Source organism: Alexandromys fortis, unplaced genomic scaffold (genome assembly GCF_014885135.2).
Source record: "Alexandromys fortis isolate MF-2015 unplaced genomic scaffold, M_Fortis_MF-2015_v1.1 scaffold_63, whole genome shotgun sequence".
Taxonomy (NCBI): domain Eukaryota; kingdom Metazoa; phylum Chordata; class Mammalia; order Rodentia; family Cricetidae; genus Alexandromys; species Alexandromys fortis.
The window spans coordinates 8,117,777-8,134,089 of NW_026067953.1; the positions used below are offsets into that span (position 1 = coordinate 8,117,777).

The following is a 16,313-nucleotide window of genomic DNA, read 5'->3' on the forward strand; positions in this document are numbered from 1 at the left end:
TCAAACCATAGACAAGCTACTTCTTTGCCTCATCCCATTCATTGATGGGATGAGGACACAGCTTCTTGGACCAGATCATCGTCAGGTCTTCAGCAGGTCCTCAGTTCCTGGCCAAGGACTGTCCACTTCAGCTGTTGTAACTGAGCCTGAATAAGCCGTCAGGCCAGAGATTATCCTGTAGTTTACTTCCTCAGCTCAGGGTCTCACAGTGTTTCTCACACTGAGACAAATGAGTAACCTATAGGACAGTGCCTGCTGTGTCCTAAACTACCACACAAACAAGGCCGAGTCACAGCTTTCAGGGGTCCACAAGGCATTCTGTAGTGGGAGAACCTAAGGGAACCAACCATGTATCCTAACCTGGAGTACTCTATTGCACTCCAACATGCATGCACAGGGACAGTGGAGAGAATGCCAACCCTGTGACAGGGAGGACAGCCCTATGACTACTTGTTCCATCTTGGGCATGTGTCCATTTCCCCAGGTGCGAACTGAGTTTCCCCATGTACAGAATTTTGTCTTTGGAGACAAGGTCTCGCCACATAGTTTGGGCTGGCCTTGAAAGGCCAATCTTCCTTCCCCAGGTGTTAAGTGCTGGGACTACAGGTGATTTCACAAGATTTTGAGGATTGGAAAAATACAAAAAACCTTATTTTTCTTTTTCCCTCCAAATTCAGTAGTGATGGAGCAGGGCCTACTACTTGCCATCTGTGTACAGTCTGGTTCTTGAACAAGCTAGGTAGTGGTGGCACACACCTTTAATCCCAACACTGGGGGGCGAGGGGTGGGGTGGGGAGATACACGAGTTTGAGGCCAGCCTGGTTTACAGAGGGAGTTCCAGGACAAGCAGGGCTAAGCAGAGACCCTGTCTCAAGGGAAATGTAGTATTTTGGAACCCCAAAGTATAGAAAGATCAAACACAATATTTTATTATTAGCATTCCTTTATGTATTCAATGTAGTAACACCAAGAAAATGGCATTGAGAACCAGATACTTTGACAACATGCCAGACACAGCACAGACTTAAAGACAGCTGCTGCAGACTTAACCTCGGCATTCAATTTTACTTTTTGGTTGCAAAGTATAACTGATTTATTAAGAAAAAGAAACCCTAAATATTGTAGCCAGCCTTGGCTCAGGGTCTTTACCAGAAATGTGACAATACTCAAAAACTACTAAAACTGCTAACTTGGTCATATATGACTATTACACGTTTAAGTGAACTTTGTTTGGTCTGGAACACTGCACTAGTAGAACGACTGATCTTCTGACTGACATAATTATCAGTGTAGAATGACAAGTCCATGCTGGTAATACACTGGGGAGACATTCGATAGGGTGAACATGACAAAGGGTTAGTTACTTGGCAGCACGAGGTGGGAACGGGCTGATCCCTGACATGAATTGCTCCATTGTCTACCCATGACATCTTTGCTGGTCTTGGGTCAAGTCGAATACCCTTCTAATTCAGCCCGAAGAAGTCCTCTTCTTCCTCCTCCTCCTCCTCTGCTGCCTCCTTTTCTTTTATCAGCGTCAGTAACTGCAGTAAGCCTGGGGCTGGGCCACCCTCTGGCAGTCCAAGCTCTCTTCGGACTGTCTTCTGAACTGCCCCAGCAACAATCTGGTCTAGACGGGCCTGATTCACAACTTCTTTCTCAATTACTCCTTTCTGTACCAATTTCTGTAGCAAAGGCTCCAGCCTTAGAACATAGGCAGACAGCTTTTCATCCGTCTTTTGGTAAGTAGTAAGGTATTTGACCTGCAGTGACCTAGGATTATCAATAACCCCAAATATTGTCTCAAGAGTCTCCAGGCATTCAGCAACTGTAATGAAAGGATTGTTTATCTTGAGGGCTCGAATAATTTCAAACGCTGGGCCTCTAAGGCTCTCTATCAACCGCCTTCTTTTCTCTACATCCGACACCTGCCATGTTTTCATTATCTGAGAAGTATGAAACATCCAAGACTCAAATTCTTCTTCACCTGGTCCTGGAGGATTCCTGCCTGAGAAAACACCCAGCTTTTTGTACCTCAGATACTGCAGGGTAGGCTTAAAGGCCGCATCTAATGCCTGTGCCAGCATGGGGGCTCGTATTACAGGGATCATGCCCTGGGCTAAGCTGAGAGGGTCATTTCGATTCCCAAGAACTCTGGTCAGTTCGCCCATCGTCATGCCCTCTCCCGTTAAAAACTCATTTAATTTGCATAAAAACTCATTATCAGCATCAGGAGGCTTAAAGATCACTCTCCAGACACCTCCTTTTCCAGGTATCTCTTTGGGAACCAGAGCACTGGTAGTCTCTACCGCAAGCCCTACTAAGGCCACATTCTTGTTCTCATCCCTCCTGAACATCCTCCCCAGCAGTCTGTGTTCCCCCAAGGGTGCCAGGCCAGCCTGCAAGGCCTCCTCGATTTCTGCCACTCCGCAGGTCAGAGGGATGCCGGCAACCAACAGTGCTTTCCGAGGGCTCATATCCATCCCCCTGCACCAGTCTTCTAAGAGCCTCAGCGTCATGGTGCCAGAATACTGAAGACGTAGTTAGCCCAGGCGGCACCGCCGCCGCCACTCACAGTGATGTGCGCACTTGTCTCTTCAACTCGCCGAGGTCCAGGAGCCTGAGAAGACAGAACACCCACGAAAATTAACGGTATTCGGGCCGCCCTGCAGCGGCTCCTCCGCCCTCCCGCCTCCAGCGCTCGCAGACCCGCCGTTATAGACGCACTGCTCGGATCCCGGGGAAGGCGTCTGACCTTTGAGGGCTTCAGACGAGACCCGGTGCCAGAGCCCGCCTCGCCCGCTGAGGCCAGGAGAGGTTGAGGACCGACTGCTGCAACCACCTCAAAGGACAGACAATCGCCTCTGTCCGAGATGGTAGGAGGCGGTGAGGTCGAGACAGCCTGACGTAACGAGAGGCGGGCACACGTTTCCGGCCCAAGACGGAAGCTCTGACTGAGGCGGCATCCGGGACTGCGAGCGGGCGGGCCACTCAGGACAGGAAGGTGAGACCCGGGACTGCTTAGCTTGGCTGTCAAGCTGGCCCGGCGCTTCGCCGTGTGCCGAGCTCGGGGCTCTGCAGGCCAGATCTAGCGCCGCCTGCTCAGCCCGGGCGCCGCAGTGCTTGCGGCTGGGGGGCGGGCCCGGCTGCCCCGAGACCCCGGAGGCCGAGCATCTCCAGGTGGCTGCCCCCAACCGGGGCTCCCGAGGGCGATGGGGCCCTCCGCCGCGTGACCTGACCAGCCGTGGTCACGCTGAGCTTAATCACTATTAGCTCGTGCTCCCGCCGGCGGCGCTCAGCTTCTCTGAGCTGTGCGACCCAGAGGCTTTCTCTTATGGTGGCTTGTTCTGAAATGCCAAAGGTACCTGACTATTCAGAACTGAGTGACTCTTGCACGCTTGCTGGGGGAACAGGAAGATTTTCGGGACCACTGTAAGTGTCTGAGTTACTGTCTTAACTTTGGGGCTTCGACATTGGTTTAAAGAGTAGAACCCAGTGTGAATGTATGAATAGTGTTAAGTCAGAAAGCATTCTAACTGTCAAGTGCCATGTCCTGTGCGGGAACTAGATAACCCAGATAATCTGAAACAAAGATGTACTGTGTATATTCAAACAAGATGTGATGATTCATTCCCTCTGTGGGGCTCACACACACACACACACATATATATATAGTAGCACTCAGTGTATACTGAAACTAATATTTTTACGTGCTCACAATTGTTATATAAAACAACCACCTGTAAGTTGTTTACAGCTATTAAATCTTAAATATGCTCGTGCTTTCCAGAACTCAAATTTAAAACAAGTGCACTTGGAAGTTGCCATGGCAGCATTACTAGACCCTAACTGTAGTTTTTTTCTGTGTTTACATTGAAGGCACAGAGCATGGAGAATGATGAACTTCCGTCAGCGGATGGGATGGATTGGAGTGGGACTGTATTTGCTGGCAAGTGCAGCAGCGTTTTACTATGTTTTTGAAATCAATGAGACTTACAACAGGTTGGCTTTGGAACACATTCAGCAGCACCCTGAGGAGCCTCGGGAAGGAACCACATGGACACACTCCTTGAAAGCTCGGTTACTCTCCCTGCCCTTTTGGTTGTGGACAGTTATTTTTCTGATACCATACTTACAGATGTTTTTGTTTCTTTATTCTTGTACAAGAGCTGATCCCAAAACAATGGGCTACTGTATAATACCCAAATGCTTGGCAGTTCTCTGCAATCGCCACCAGGCATTCGTCAAGGCTTCTAATCAGATCAGCAGGCTACAACTGATTGACACCTAAAGCAGACACTGACTTCTCCTGATCACAAGACTGCAATCTCAGGAAGTTGTGGTGGAACAGAGACTTTAAAAAATGTGACAAGAGGACTACTTTATCTGAATAATAATGACTTTTTAAGCCCGAGAAACTTCTAAAGAATCATGTTGCTGACTTCAGATTTTGGAAGTGAAATAATAGCTTGTTATTTTGCAGTCTTTAGAAACTTGAAAAAGTACCCGAATTTTTATTTCTAGTCTATGTGCAACATAGTATGACCCAGATTTTTTCCGTTGGGGAAAACAATGAATATTTCCATTGTGTTAAGTGTAAAAGTCTTGCCATGATCATAAAATTTAAATTTTATACATTCACTTGGCTTGCTTCAAAATCCTTCAGACTAAGACACTAATTCATCCTGCTGGAGCTAACTGCTTTCTTGCTTTCGTCTTAAATGGGATGGGTTTAAAATTACTGAGGTGATGGCTACCACATTTCTGTTTTTTTTGGGGGGGGGCGAGGGGGAGAAGAAGTATGGAAAGAGAACCCAAGCCTTTTATTTCTGTTTGCTTTTTGAAGACAGGGTTTCTCTGTGTAATCCTGGCTGTCCTGGAACTCTGCCTCCAGAGGTGCTGGGATTACAGTTGTGCACCACCACAACTGGTGGCTTTTGTACTTTTACCAATGGATTATTATCACATCCATGAGGGCTGTTTAGATACACAGAATTTGTTCTCTCTTTTTGGAGTGGGGGTGGCTACCAAAATGACTCATCTTTTAAAAACTACGTAGGAACTGAACAGATTAAATGGTTGAAAGTCTAGAAATAACACACAGAAGAAATTTGGACATATAGTCCTGTCTGCATCAAACCCTGTGAAAGGTTATCATGTCACAATCTTTCTCATTCTTTTCTAACCCAAGTTGGGCCTTAAAGCCCAAGGATCAAGATATGATCCTTATACATAATCTCTGCACTTGGAACATCTGTGGCTAGTCACTAAAGAGACTTCCTGGGTGAGACCAGGGTATGCAGTGGTGACAATACTAAAACATTTCACACTATTTTATTAATAACCGGGGAATACAGCAACCCTATAAGATAGCAGCACTTTATTACCTATGCTTTGCAGATGTAGAACAGGAAGCAGAGAAGCAGCCTACCATAAGTCAGGTCATCACCCAACACCTGTTTCTACCCCATGCTCTGTACAATGCCTACTGACTCGTACCAAAAATGGAAATGAGTATTAGTGAAAGTTTTTCTCAATTTATATAACTGTAAGCTTTTGTGTGGGGGGAAGAGGGGGGGGTGGACGGATGGGAACAGCTAATGGTGTGCATGCAACACCATGCCTGGCTCAAACTTTAATCTTAAAGAGACTGAACTATAAGCTGGGCAGTAGTGGCATAGGCCAGCCTGGTCTACAAGAGCTAGTTCCAGGACAGCCTTAAAAACTACAAAGAAACCCCGTGGGGGTGGGGGGGGGGAAGGACGGACTGAACTATATCAAAACATCAGAATCTACTTTATGATCTCTCTCTTTCTCTTGAAACAGTTTCTCTATGTAACTGCCCTGGCTATACTGGAACTCATTTAGTAGACCAGGCTGGCACCGAGATCTACCTGTCTCTGCCTCCAGGAGTGCTGGGATTAAAAGTATGTGCCACTACACCCAGCTTTAGGAAGTGGCACATGCCTTTGAACTTGGGAGGCAGTGGCAGGCAAATCTCTGGGTTCCAGGATAGCCAGGGCTACCAAGAGAAATAAGTTACTGAAATAACACATCTTTTGCTCCAGGGAAACAGTCGGACATACCTATTTCTTTTCTTTTGTTTTTTGAGACAGGGTTTCTCTGTAGCTTTTGGAGCCTTCCTGAAATTAGCTTTTGTAGACCAGGCTGGTCTCGAACTCACAGAGATCCACCTGCCTCTGCCTCCCAAGTGCTAGGATTAAAGGTGTGTGCCAACACCGCCCGGCTTGACATACCTATTTCTGCAAATCAGTTGCATCTTTTGCGTGCTATTAGTAGGCACGTTGCAGGAAGTTCTAGAAGCCTTCTACATTAACTCTTCACTCCATTCCTGAGGCAGGTGTTATATTGCCACGAGTGCCGTTTTACAAGACTCTGAAGCATGCAGGAATTAATAACCTGTCCATGGACATGGCAAATGATTGCAAAAGCCATGTTAATTGGAAGAGCCATAGGTAGTATATGGTAGCACATGCCTTTGATAATCTAGCACTTGGGAGGCAGAGGCAGGTGGATTTCTGTGAGTCTAGTCTACATAGTGAGATCCTGTCTCGAAATAATAGCAAAAGTCAGAAAAGCCAAGATTTGAACCCAGGGTATCTGGATTCAGATACGAGCTCTGTACTTACAGAAAAATTAGTACTGAGGTAGTAATATTTAAAAAAAAAAGTCCGTGACAGGGTTTCTCTGTATAGCTCTGGCTGCCCTGGAACTCACTCTGCAGATCAGGCTGGCCATGAACTCAGCTGGCCTACCTCTGCAGGAATTAAAGGCATGCGCTACAACACCTGGCTGATACTTAATATTTTTAAGGCAAATTATTTTAACTACTCGTTCAAGTAGGATTAATATAGTTTTCCAAATGTAGTTCATTATTAATGTTTAGCTTACAGGGTTAATCTGCTTTTTAAATTACATTTGCTCATCTCTGAGGGTACACATGTGAGGCTGGATGCCACAGTGTAAATGTAGAGGGCAGAGGACAACCATGGCTGTGTTCTCTGGTGCTGTCTACTTTGGTTTTGGAGACAGGGTCTCTCTCTCACTGACCTGTAGCTCACCAGTGGCTAGGCTGGCCAGCCAGTGAGACTTATCCCAGGCTCCACTGGGAGCACAGCCTGGCTCCCCGACACCCTTTAAAAAACAGAAACAAAAATGTGGATTCTTGCAAACAAGTAATTCTGCAAGCACTTTACCAACAGTGCTACCATCATTTTATCTGCACTCCTCCCTTGAAGTGAAATAATCACATTTTAGTTTTTCATGAAATACCCCCCCCCAATGCTGGCACAGAAATAGGTAACTACAGAAATGTCTATGGCATTTTATTCACCATTATACATTTTTGACTCCAGAGATGTTCTAGTTTTAAAGTAAAAATCTCCCGAAGTATAGAATCTGATTCTACTTTATAATCTTTATTTATTTATTTTTTTGGTTTTTTCGAGACAGGGTTTCTCTGTAGCTTTGGAGCTTTATAATCTTTAAAAGGAATAAAGTTTGTCTTTGGTGGAGTATGATACAAAGTGCTCACGTGAGTAACTCACTGCTCCTGTGACACAAACACATGTTTGTATGGCATGTTGGTCTTTTCTTAAATACCCAGTGCTAATGACCTAGCATCTTCAGCCCCTAAATTCCTGGCAGAAGCACTTACTGTGATACTTCATTATTCATCCTTTCATCAAGTATGCACCACCATGTGACAAATCCTCCCACATATGAAGTCCTAGATGACTCTGGACTATGGGTGGAAATCACCATGCATTAATATTTCTTTTGTTGTAAAGTGATGGGGAGAAAAAAAGAAAAAACTCACACACAAATAATGTCAAGGTCCATGGAGGAGGCCTCAGGTCATTTTGTCTTAAATACTTTTCAGATGCTTCCATTAGGGCTGAAAAGAACTGGTCCACGGTGCTTTGGTGCTTTCATGTAGCATTCACTGAAGAGTCAAGTTAGAGCTGTGCTTATCTTTGGAACAGTAACAGCAAATCTGTACAAAGTTCACTCGAGTCATCTGCAAATTTACCTACAATCCTTAACCAGGTCTTGATTCTAGATTTACTTTTTGGAGTTTCTGACACTGCATCCTTGACATACTTTCTTCAGCTGGCTTTTAAGTCAGCACCATCATTTCTGATGGATGTTCCTTAGTTGCCTACTCATTCAGGAGCCATGAGCCAAGAGGAGCAGCCACAAGTGGTCAGTAGCTGCATATATTGAGTGGCTCCGTTCTAGATAATTCCTGTTTTTTCTTCTTCCTCTTAGCTGTTTGCTGCTGCATGATGATGAATCCTTTTGGGGAATCTCCTCCAATACTACGTGTTGGTGTGCTTCAGGTCTCTCTTCTTAGCCTGTCATTTCGTCCAGTCTTGTGGTTTTAACTGCCCTTCTCCAGAGTTACTTGAATTCCCACCACCTACTTGTTGCTTTCTGAAGTGGACTCTCCCTAGGTTACCTTGGATGGTTTTGAATTTGATCCTCTTGCTGGGATCACTTGCATGCATGCACCTCTACACCCAGTTTCACTTCACTGCCTGCCTAGACTTCATACATTTACTAAAAGGCTCATGAAATTTAACCTGCCGGAAACCAAGCTGCTAATGTCAGCCCGCAAAACCTGTTTTTCAAGTCTAGTACCAGGTACACAGTTCAAGGACAACCTAAGTCAGGCAGCAAGTTCGAGGTCCAGTCTCAGGCTGGGTGTAGTAGCCACACCCTTAATTTTAGCATTGGGGAGAGGCAGGCAGTTCTAGACTGAGTTCCAGGACAGGCAGGACCACACAGATAAATCCCATCTCAAAGAAGTCCTAATCAGCACCCCATTCCTTCAAGCCATTCCCCACTCTTTTTGCTCAATTCTGCTCCAGCCACACTACCATCTTTTCCTTTTCTGAAAGTCTTATACTATGTAACTCATAAACTTAGGATCCTCCTGCCTCTGCCTCCAGAGTGCTGGGATTACAGACCTGTGCTTCCTTGCTTGGCTCTAATTCTTGATTTTGGAACATTTCAGAAATTCCCGACCCAGGGCCTTAGTGCTCTGTGTTTTCTTCTAACTGTGGCTCAAATGTCACCTTAGTGAATCTCTCCAACTGCCTAACTGAAAGAAAGCATTCTTCCCAGTTTAACTTTTCCCTACAGTACTTACCTATTCTCACACGATCATATGTACATTTCCTCAAAATCTTGGATTTTTGTCATGTATTGTGATAAGCCCTATGCTTACAATAGTAACTGGCACACAGTAGGTGCTCAGTATGTATTCATGAATGTATACATCTCATTATATATACTGTAAAAATCAACCTAATTCATTTTCCCTAGAGAGCAAAGTCAAGAGCTAATATTTACTATTAAGCCTGTGGCCTAATCTATCAGGTGTTCTAGGTTAATCCAGCTTTTAGATCTCAGGATTTAGTGATATACTCTTCAAGGCCAAGATTTAAACTGTCCCTCAATATAATTTTGTTTTGAGTTCTTGTGATATCAGTTGGCTTAGAATTTTCCTTATTGGTGTTGAGTAAAAAAACATATACTAGTTTTTTTTTTAATTGAGTGGATGGCTACAGTCCTCAATAAATTTGTTTCAGTCATAAAATTATAGTTTCTTAAGCCACCCAATATGTACAAAGTCCAAGGGCTCTTAGAACTACATAAGTTTCAGTCCCTGGTGTTCCAGTACCGTGGATCAAGAAAGCATTCATAAACAACTACCACCTCTACCAAAACTCTGGCTAGAGTAAATTTCTATTTAAAACTATACTCCAGTAGCCTGTTGATATCTCAATGTGAGATGCTACTTTTTAAGATTTAAACAGCTTATTTCTAGAATTCACTGTTTCCTGAACCACAACTTTAAATAAAGCAGTTTTGATCCCAAAGGTCACCAGAGAACTAGAATAGTTACAGTATTTTTATACTTGGAAGTTAACACACTGGTTTAAAATGACTGTTTTCAAGGTTAATCCTAGGCATATATAATCAACCTAGAACCTCTACTCTTCTTTATTTGATGGTACCCTGCTTCGTACTTGACCCAGTTCTCCTAACCTATACAAAAGTTGCAATAAGAAAGGGGGTACTGGCCTTCTCAAAACAAATTAAATACACAAGGTGCATGACTTTAATCCCAGCACTTGGGAGGCAGAGACAGATGGGATCTTTGAGTCTGAGGCCAGCCTAATCTACAGAGAATTCCAGGACAGCTAGTGCTACATAGTGAAATCCTGTCTCAAAAAACCAGAAAATATAAAAAGACCCATCAAACCTACAACTCAGAACCCCAAAGCACTATATAAACACAAATACTATATTGAAATGTCTTTATTAAACAAAGAAGAAAATATAAATATTTTAGGAGCAAGTTGAGCTATCAATTTAAACTATTTCTTTTTTTAAAACTGCACGTTCATCTGTGTACCATATGAGGAAGTCAGGTCCCAAGGATTGGAGTTACAGAGGGTTGAGAGCCACCATATGGGTGCTGGGAACTGAACCCAGGTCTTCTGTAAGAGCAGCCAGTGCTCCTAACTGCTGAATCACCTCTTCAGCTCCCTTAATTTAAACTATTTAAAATATACTATTTTAAATTATATACAGGCAAGTTTTTTTCTTTAAAGGATTATGTAAATCTAGAGATACTTGAATATTAGGAACATCATTAAACAAGTAAGAATCTCTGGCCATTAGTAATTTTTCCTAGTTGAAATTACCTTAGAGTGCTTAGTGGAATGTCCATGCTCCAGGAAAAACAGTTTTAAAATGTAAAGTGTGTAAAGTGAGTGTCCTTAGTAACATCAAGTGTAATTTCAGGTATTAGAACATGCAAATTGCAGCTGTGCATGTTAGCACAGCACTCAGGAGGCAGAGGCAGGCAGATGGTCGAGTTTGAGGCCAGCATGATCTAAGGAACAAGTTCCAGCTAACCAGGCTACATGGTGAGAGCCTGTCTTTAAAGCAAATGTTCTACCACAGAAGCACATTCCCATCCCTAAAGACTATTTTCATTTTTATTTTGAGATACGGGTGCAAACCCAGTGCCTTATGCATGCTAGACAAGCACTACTACCTAGCCTCAAAAGTTACACAGTAAACTGGCAGAAAACAATCATTGGCTCTGTAACCTAAGGCAAATAACTACTCTGAGATTTAATTAATCTCTGAAGTAATAAGCCATCTAAGATTCAATGAGGCCCAGAATATGTCTATAATCCCAGCACCTAAGACATAGATGCAGGAAGATCACAGATTTGAGAACAGGCTGTGTTACATTCAGGGAGTTCTAGATCAAACTTCACTACATGGCAAAACCTTGTTTGAAGAAAACAACAAAAAGCCAGGTATGATTGCGCAAACCTGTGATCCCCAACATTCAGAAGTAAGATATAGCAAGTTCAAAGCCAGTTGGACTATGTAGTGAATTCCAGGTCAGACTAGCCACATATATAGCAAGACCCAATCTCAAAACAAAATAGATATTATAACTAAAACAATTAATCTAGAGGCTGGAGAGATGGCTCAGCTGTTAAGAGCACTGGCTGCTCTTCCAGAGGACCCAGGTTCTATTCCCAGCACCCACATGGCGGCTTAGAACTGTCTGTAACTCCAGTTCCAGGGGATCTGACACCTACACACCAATGCACATAAAAATAAAGTCAAATAAAAAAAGAGAGAAAGAAAAAGGTCAGCATGAGGACCTATGGTAAAAAGTCTAGTCAACCCCCCAAAAGAATTATTCTAATTTCATTAGGTACTTGTTGCATTTCAATTGTCAAAACTAGGAAAGATGCACTGTAAATTTAAAAGTCTACTCTGGTTCCAATGATAGATAGCAGAAAAATACATACAATGTATTTTAGGAATTTATATTTTTAAAACTATTCAACAGCTCCTTTTTGACTAAAAGAATATGCCTACAGGAAATAGCTAAATTGGAATCAATGAATTTTATTGACTTGGGCCTCATTTTTATTCTTGTATAGATGTATACACACGCACACAATATTATACTGCTCTCATCAATTCTTTCCAATAGGATTGTCTAGGACAGAGTTTTTTTGTTTGTTTGTTTTGGTTTGGTTTTTGAGACAATGTTTCTCTGTCCTGGCTGTCCTGGAACTCATTCTGTGACCAGGCTAGCCTCCAAATCACAGAGATCTGCCCGTCTCTGCTTCCCAAGTGCTGGGATTAAAGGCATGTGCCACCACCACCACCAAGCAGTTTTTTTAAAGCTAAAAGATGCGGACGTACACCATTAGATTTAATGTTTTGTTTTGTTTTTCAAAACAGAGTTTTCTCTGTGCAGCCTTGGTGGTCCTAGAACTGTTACGCAGACCAGGCGAGGCTGTCCTTGAATTTGGAGACCCCACCTGCCTCTGGAGTCCTGGAATTAAAGGTAAGCCCATTACCACCCAGTGATTCAAAGGTTATTTTATTTATTTTATCATTTATTTATTTGTTTGCTTGTTTGTGTTTTTCAAGACAGGGTTTCAATGTGTACCTGTGGCTGTCCTGGAACTCACTCCATAGACCAACCAATCTGGCCTCTAACTCAGAGATTCACCTCCCTCTGCCTCCTGAGTGAGTGCTGGAATTAAAGGTGTGCGCCACCACAGCCTGGCCTCAACACTCATTTTAAAGGAGAACACAAATCTAAAAAATTGTCAATTTAAATTTTATTCATTATGAATGGTTCCATTCTATTTTTGAATGAGAAAACAAGACTTCATTCCAAACATTTATTGTACTTTTCTTTGTTTGAAACAGGAAGTTCTCCTTGTTACAAACTTTACCAAAGAAAGAAAACAAATGAGTTCCCCAACTAAATCAAGGGTCTTCTGCAAGTACTAGCACATGATGATCAGGAAATAGTAGTGCTCTGATGTCTTGATCTATTTTTATTTGAAGCAAGGTCTTGACATGTAGCGCAAGCTAGGCTCCAACTTTGGATCCTCTGCCTCAGCCTCTGAAGAAGCTGGGATTACAAGTGTACAACATCTCACTCAATTTATTAGCAGTCTTAATTTCATAAAAGCTATTGCTAAGATGTTGGTTTAGGTCGTTTTGCAGATGGTCCATCTGAGTTAGTTCTGCTACCACTGTTATTTTCATCTTCTGCATCATCTTCATCATCACCTTTTAAAATAAATGTTTGTTGTGTGACATTATGTTTAGTGGTTGAAAGAAATACAGATAGGTAAAGTGATATGAGCCCATTTCCCTTTGGAGACTAAAAACCATGCATACCTCACATTTTCTAAACTGCAGAAGCCAGTGGATGGCTCAGCAGGTAAAGTAAATACAGTGCAAGTTTGGTGACCTGAGTTCAATCACTGGAACCATGGAAGGCGAGGAGAGGACGAACTCTATACATATAACATGCTACCCGCATACACACAATTAAAAGAATGCTTATGTTTTACCCTGGTGCTGGGCATTTGTATTATTTCCATTTTATAGCTATTAATCAACAGTGCTGCTACAATCAGTGTATTGAGTTTTGGTACAAACATATTTCCAGTTAACTGTGGAGGACTAGTGGTGTAACTATGTGGTATTATGGTTAAGTTTTTTTGAGGAACTCTAAGATGGATACAAAATTTTATACTTCTACCAATAATGGCCTCTAATCTCTTCACATCCTAGGTGATTGCTAATCTTGGTTGTCAACTTGGCTACACCTGGAACTGAAACCCAAGCAGCTTGACCCATCTGAGGAATTTTTCTCGGATTATCTGAGGTTAGAGACTCACTCAACTGGCCCACACCTTCTGGTGGCAACCCACGTGGAAAGTAAGGAAGAGGAAGCCTTTGTTATTTGCCCGCTTGCCTTCACTCTGTTCCCCTTACGAGTGTTAGAACCTGCCTACTTCTTCTGGACTTCAACACAGACTGAAAACTGGCAGTTCTCAGAGCTTCCCTGAGACTGTAGCACCAGATTAGGACTGCTGAGACATCCAGTCTCAGAGACTGAACTTTAACTGGATCCTTGACTTTTCTGTCATGAGATAGCCATTGCTGGACTACTAAGACCACAAGCTGCAAAGGCACTCATATATATATATAAAATCAGTTTTTCTCTTTTAGAGAACCCTGACTAATACACCTAGCTAATGCATTTTATTGAATTTTTTTTTGAGACAGGATTTCTCTGTGTAGCCTTGACTGTCCTAGAACTCAATCTGTTCTGTAGACCAGGCTGGCCTCAAAATCACAGAGATCCACCTGTTTCTGCTTCCAGAGCATTGGGATTAAAGGTGTGCACCACCACCATTGACCCGCTTTTACTGTTCTTTTCAATGACAGCAATATCCATATTATAAAGAAAACTACAGTGTACCTTCCTCTGTAGAAGAGCTGACTCCTTAGCTCAGGGTAATAAAATATCTATTTTGTTGATCAAGATTAAAAATAAATTTAACAAAGGTCAGGTATAGTGGCACATTTCTTTAATCCTAGCACTGCTGAGGCAAATTCAAAGTCAGCAGGTCTAATAGTTCCAAGGACAACCATGGGTACATAGAGACTGCAAAATGTTTTTTCTATTAACAAAGTTGGGGCTGGAGAAATCAGTGGTTAAGACCACTGCCTGCTGGGCTTTGATGCCTTCTTCTGACCTTAGAAAACACCACAGAGAAGTGATGTTCAGACATATACCCACGACAGGCAAAATACCCATCTCTGAAAAAACAAAAACCCGAACTAGTAGTTAATTTCTACAACAGCAGGGGGGTGGTGGTGAAAGTAGGAGCCAGAGGAAGGGAAGGGCTGTGGTTACCCGCACAAGATGGCAACCTTAACATTCGATCCTGGAAGGGAAAGAGGCTTATGAGCCTCCCCCCTCCCCGCCGAGTTTTTGGCAGTTAATAGTTGCTGGGGGAGGAGTCGACATTTTCTTCGATGGTGTTGTCACCTCGGGTTGCCCAGGCTCCCGGAAATAAACACCCACCCACCCAATCTCATACAAATAAACCTGGTGAATGGCAACAAAAGGCAGGAAAGAAAGGATGAGGGAGGCCCTGTTGAGAAGGGGTTCAAGCAAAGGATGAAAGACTGTCATGGAAGGAGAAAATAACCACAATGCATTACATGTATGAAACCATCCATTAATTTTTTATGGTTTATTTAACTTTATTTTATGTGCATTGGTGTGAAGGTGTCAGATCCCCTGGAACTGGATTTTCAGACAGTTGTGAGCTGCCATGTGGGTGCTGGGAATTGAACCAGGGTCCTTGAGAAGAGCAGTCAGTGCTCTTAACGGCTGAGCCATCTCTCCAGCCCCACCATCCATTAATTTAAAAATACAAAAAAAGCACCAGGCGCTGGTAGCGCATGCCTTTAATCCCAGCACTTGGGAGGCAGAGGCAGGCGGGTCTCTGTGAGTTCGAGGCCAGCCTGATCTACAGAGTGAGTTTCAGGACAGGCTCCAAAGCTACAGAGAAACCTTGTCTCGAAAAGACAAAACAAAACAAGAACAACCTTCTTCTTCCAAAACAGCCACGAGAAAGGACTTTCTGAGGATTAAGACTCCCTACAACAAAGTCGGTCTCGACCCTATGAAACTGTTCCCATTCTGTCAAACATGTTTCTAATTTCACACCAGATAAAACTCCTTTTTGCCTTTCAACACCCAGCTCCAACGTTCCTCCCTTTAGATCTTCCTTCCAGCTAGCAACGGTTACAGACCACCCGCCACACGTTCCACTCTCCCACGAGGTCTACCTATCTCAACCCTTTGCGTCCCCCAGGAGCGGAGGCGTCGGGAGGACTGAGTTCGTCGTCTAGTCCCTAGCTCAATGCTCGCCACGTTTTTTTTTTTTTAATTGTTGTTGTTTTGGCTTTGGTGATGAATGAAAAGTCGTGAGGACGAGGGACAGAAAAACCAGACAAAGAGGCAGCGATCCCCGATCCCTCCTCCTCCCTAGGCTGCCCTTCACACAGGCTGCCCAAGCCAGACACCCCCCCGGCGCCCCGCCCCCGCGCTCACCATCCACAGCGTCCTCCGTATCCGCTGTCGCGCCCTGCGCGTCCCGCTCCACGAGGGGCCCGAAGAACTCGGCTACCAGCTCCTTCATCCGGGCCACACCCGCCGACAGGCTCTGGAGAGGGTTCGCGTCCCCCGACGCCTCACAGGACACTCGCAGTCGCCGGGGCTCCCCGTCACACCCGACGTACTCGCCCGTCAGCTCCATGGCGACCACTTAGCTTCAACAGCGCGCCACAGAGACTCGCCACCCGGAAGCGGAAGCCCACCCCACGGCCGGGGCGGGAGGGAGAGGCGGGCAAAAGGA

General features: G+C 43.9%; 3 protein-coding genes across 5 annotated transcripts; 1 reads left to right on the plus strand and 2 right to left on the minus strand.

The window, feature by feature from the left end:
* Positions 1-925: 925 nt before the first annotated feature.
* On the minus strand, positions 926-16,147 carry Moap1 (modulator of apoptosis 1). Of its 2 annotated transcripts, none has more exons than XM_050151500.1 (2): positions 16,010-16,147; positions 926-2,617 (listed from the first exon to the last, which is right to left on the minus strand). In XM_050151500.1, the coding sequence occupies exon 2, from the start codon at positions 2,514-2,516 to the stop codon at positions 1,464-1,466; it is 1,053 nt and encodes a 350-aa protein (XP_050007457.1). In that variant the 5' UTR covers positions 2,517-2,617; positions 16,010-16,147; the 3' UTR covers positions 926-1,463. The 2 variants fall into 2 exon arrangements, with proteins under 2 accessions (XP_050007457.1, XP_050007456.1); XM_050151499.1 differs by lacking the exon at positions 16,010-16,147 and adding an exon at positions 2,753-2,911.
* On the plus strand, positions 2,928-4,638 carry Lyset (lysosomal enzyme trafficking factor). Of its 2 annotated transcripts, none has more exons than XM_050151502.1 (2): positions 2,928-3,001; positions 3,877-4,638. In XM_050151502.1, exon 2 carries the CDS (start codon positions 3,893-3,895, stop codon positions 4,286-4,288), a length of 396 nt encoding a protein of 131 aa, XP_050007459.1. In that variant the 5' UTR covers positions 2,928-3,001; positions 3,877-3,892; the 3' UTR covers positions 4,289-4,638. The 2 variants fall into 2 exon arrangements, with proteins under 2 accessions (XP_050007459.1, XP_050007458.1); XM_050151501.1 differs by lacking the exon at positions 2,928-3,001 and adding an exon at positions 3,008-3,429.
* On the minus strand, positions 12,684-16,285 carry Gon7 (GON7 subunit of KEOPS complex). The gene is made up of 2 exons (XM_050151503.1): positions 16,010-16,285; positions 12,684-13,158 (listed from the first exon to the last, which is right to left on the minus strand). Exons 1-2 carry the CDS (start codon positions 16,212-16,214, stop codon positions 13,064-13,066), a joined length of 300 nt encoding a protein of 99 aa, XP_050007460.1. The 5' UTR covers positions 16,215-16,285; the 3' UTR covers positions 12,684-13,063.
* Between the last annotated feature and the right edge of the window lie 28 nt (positions 16,286-16,313).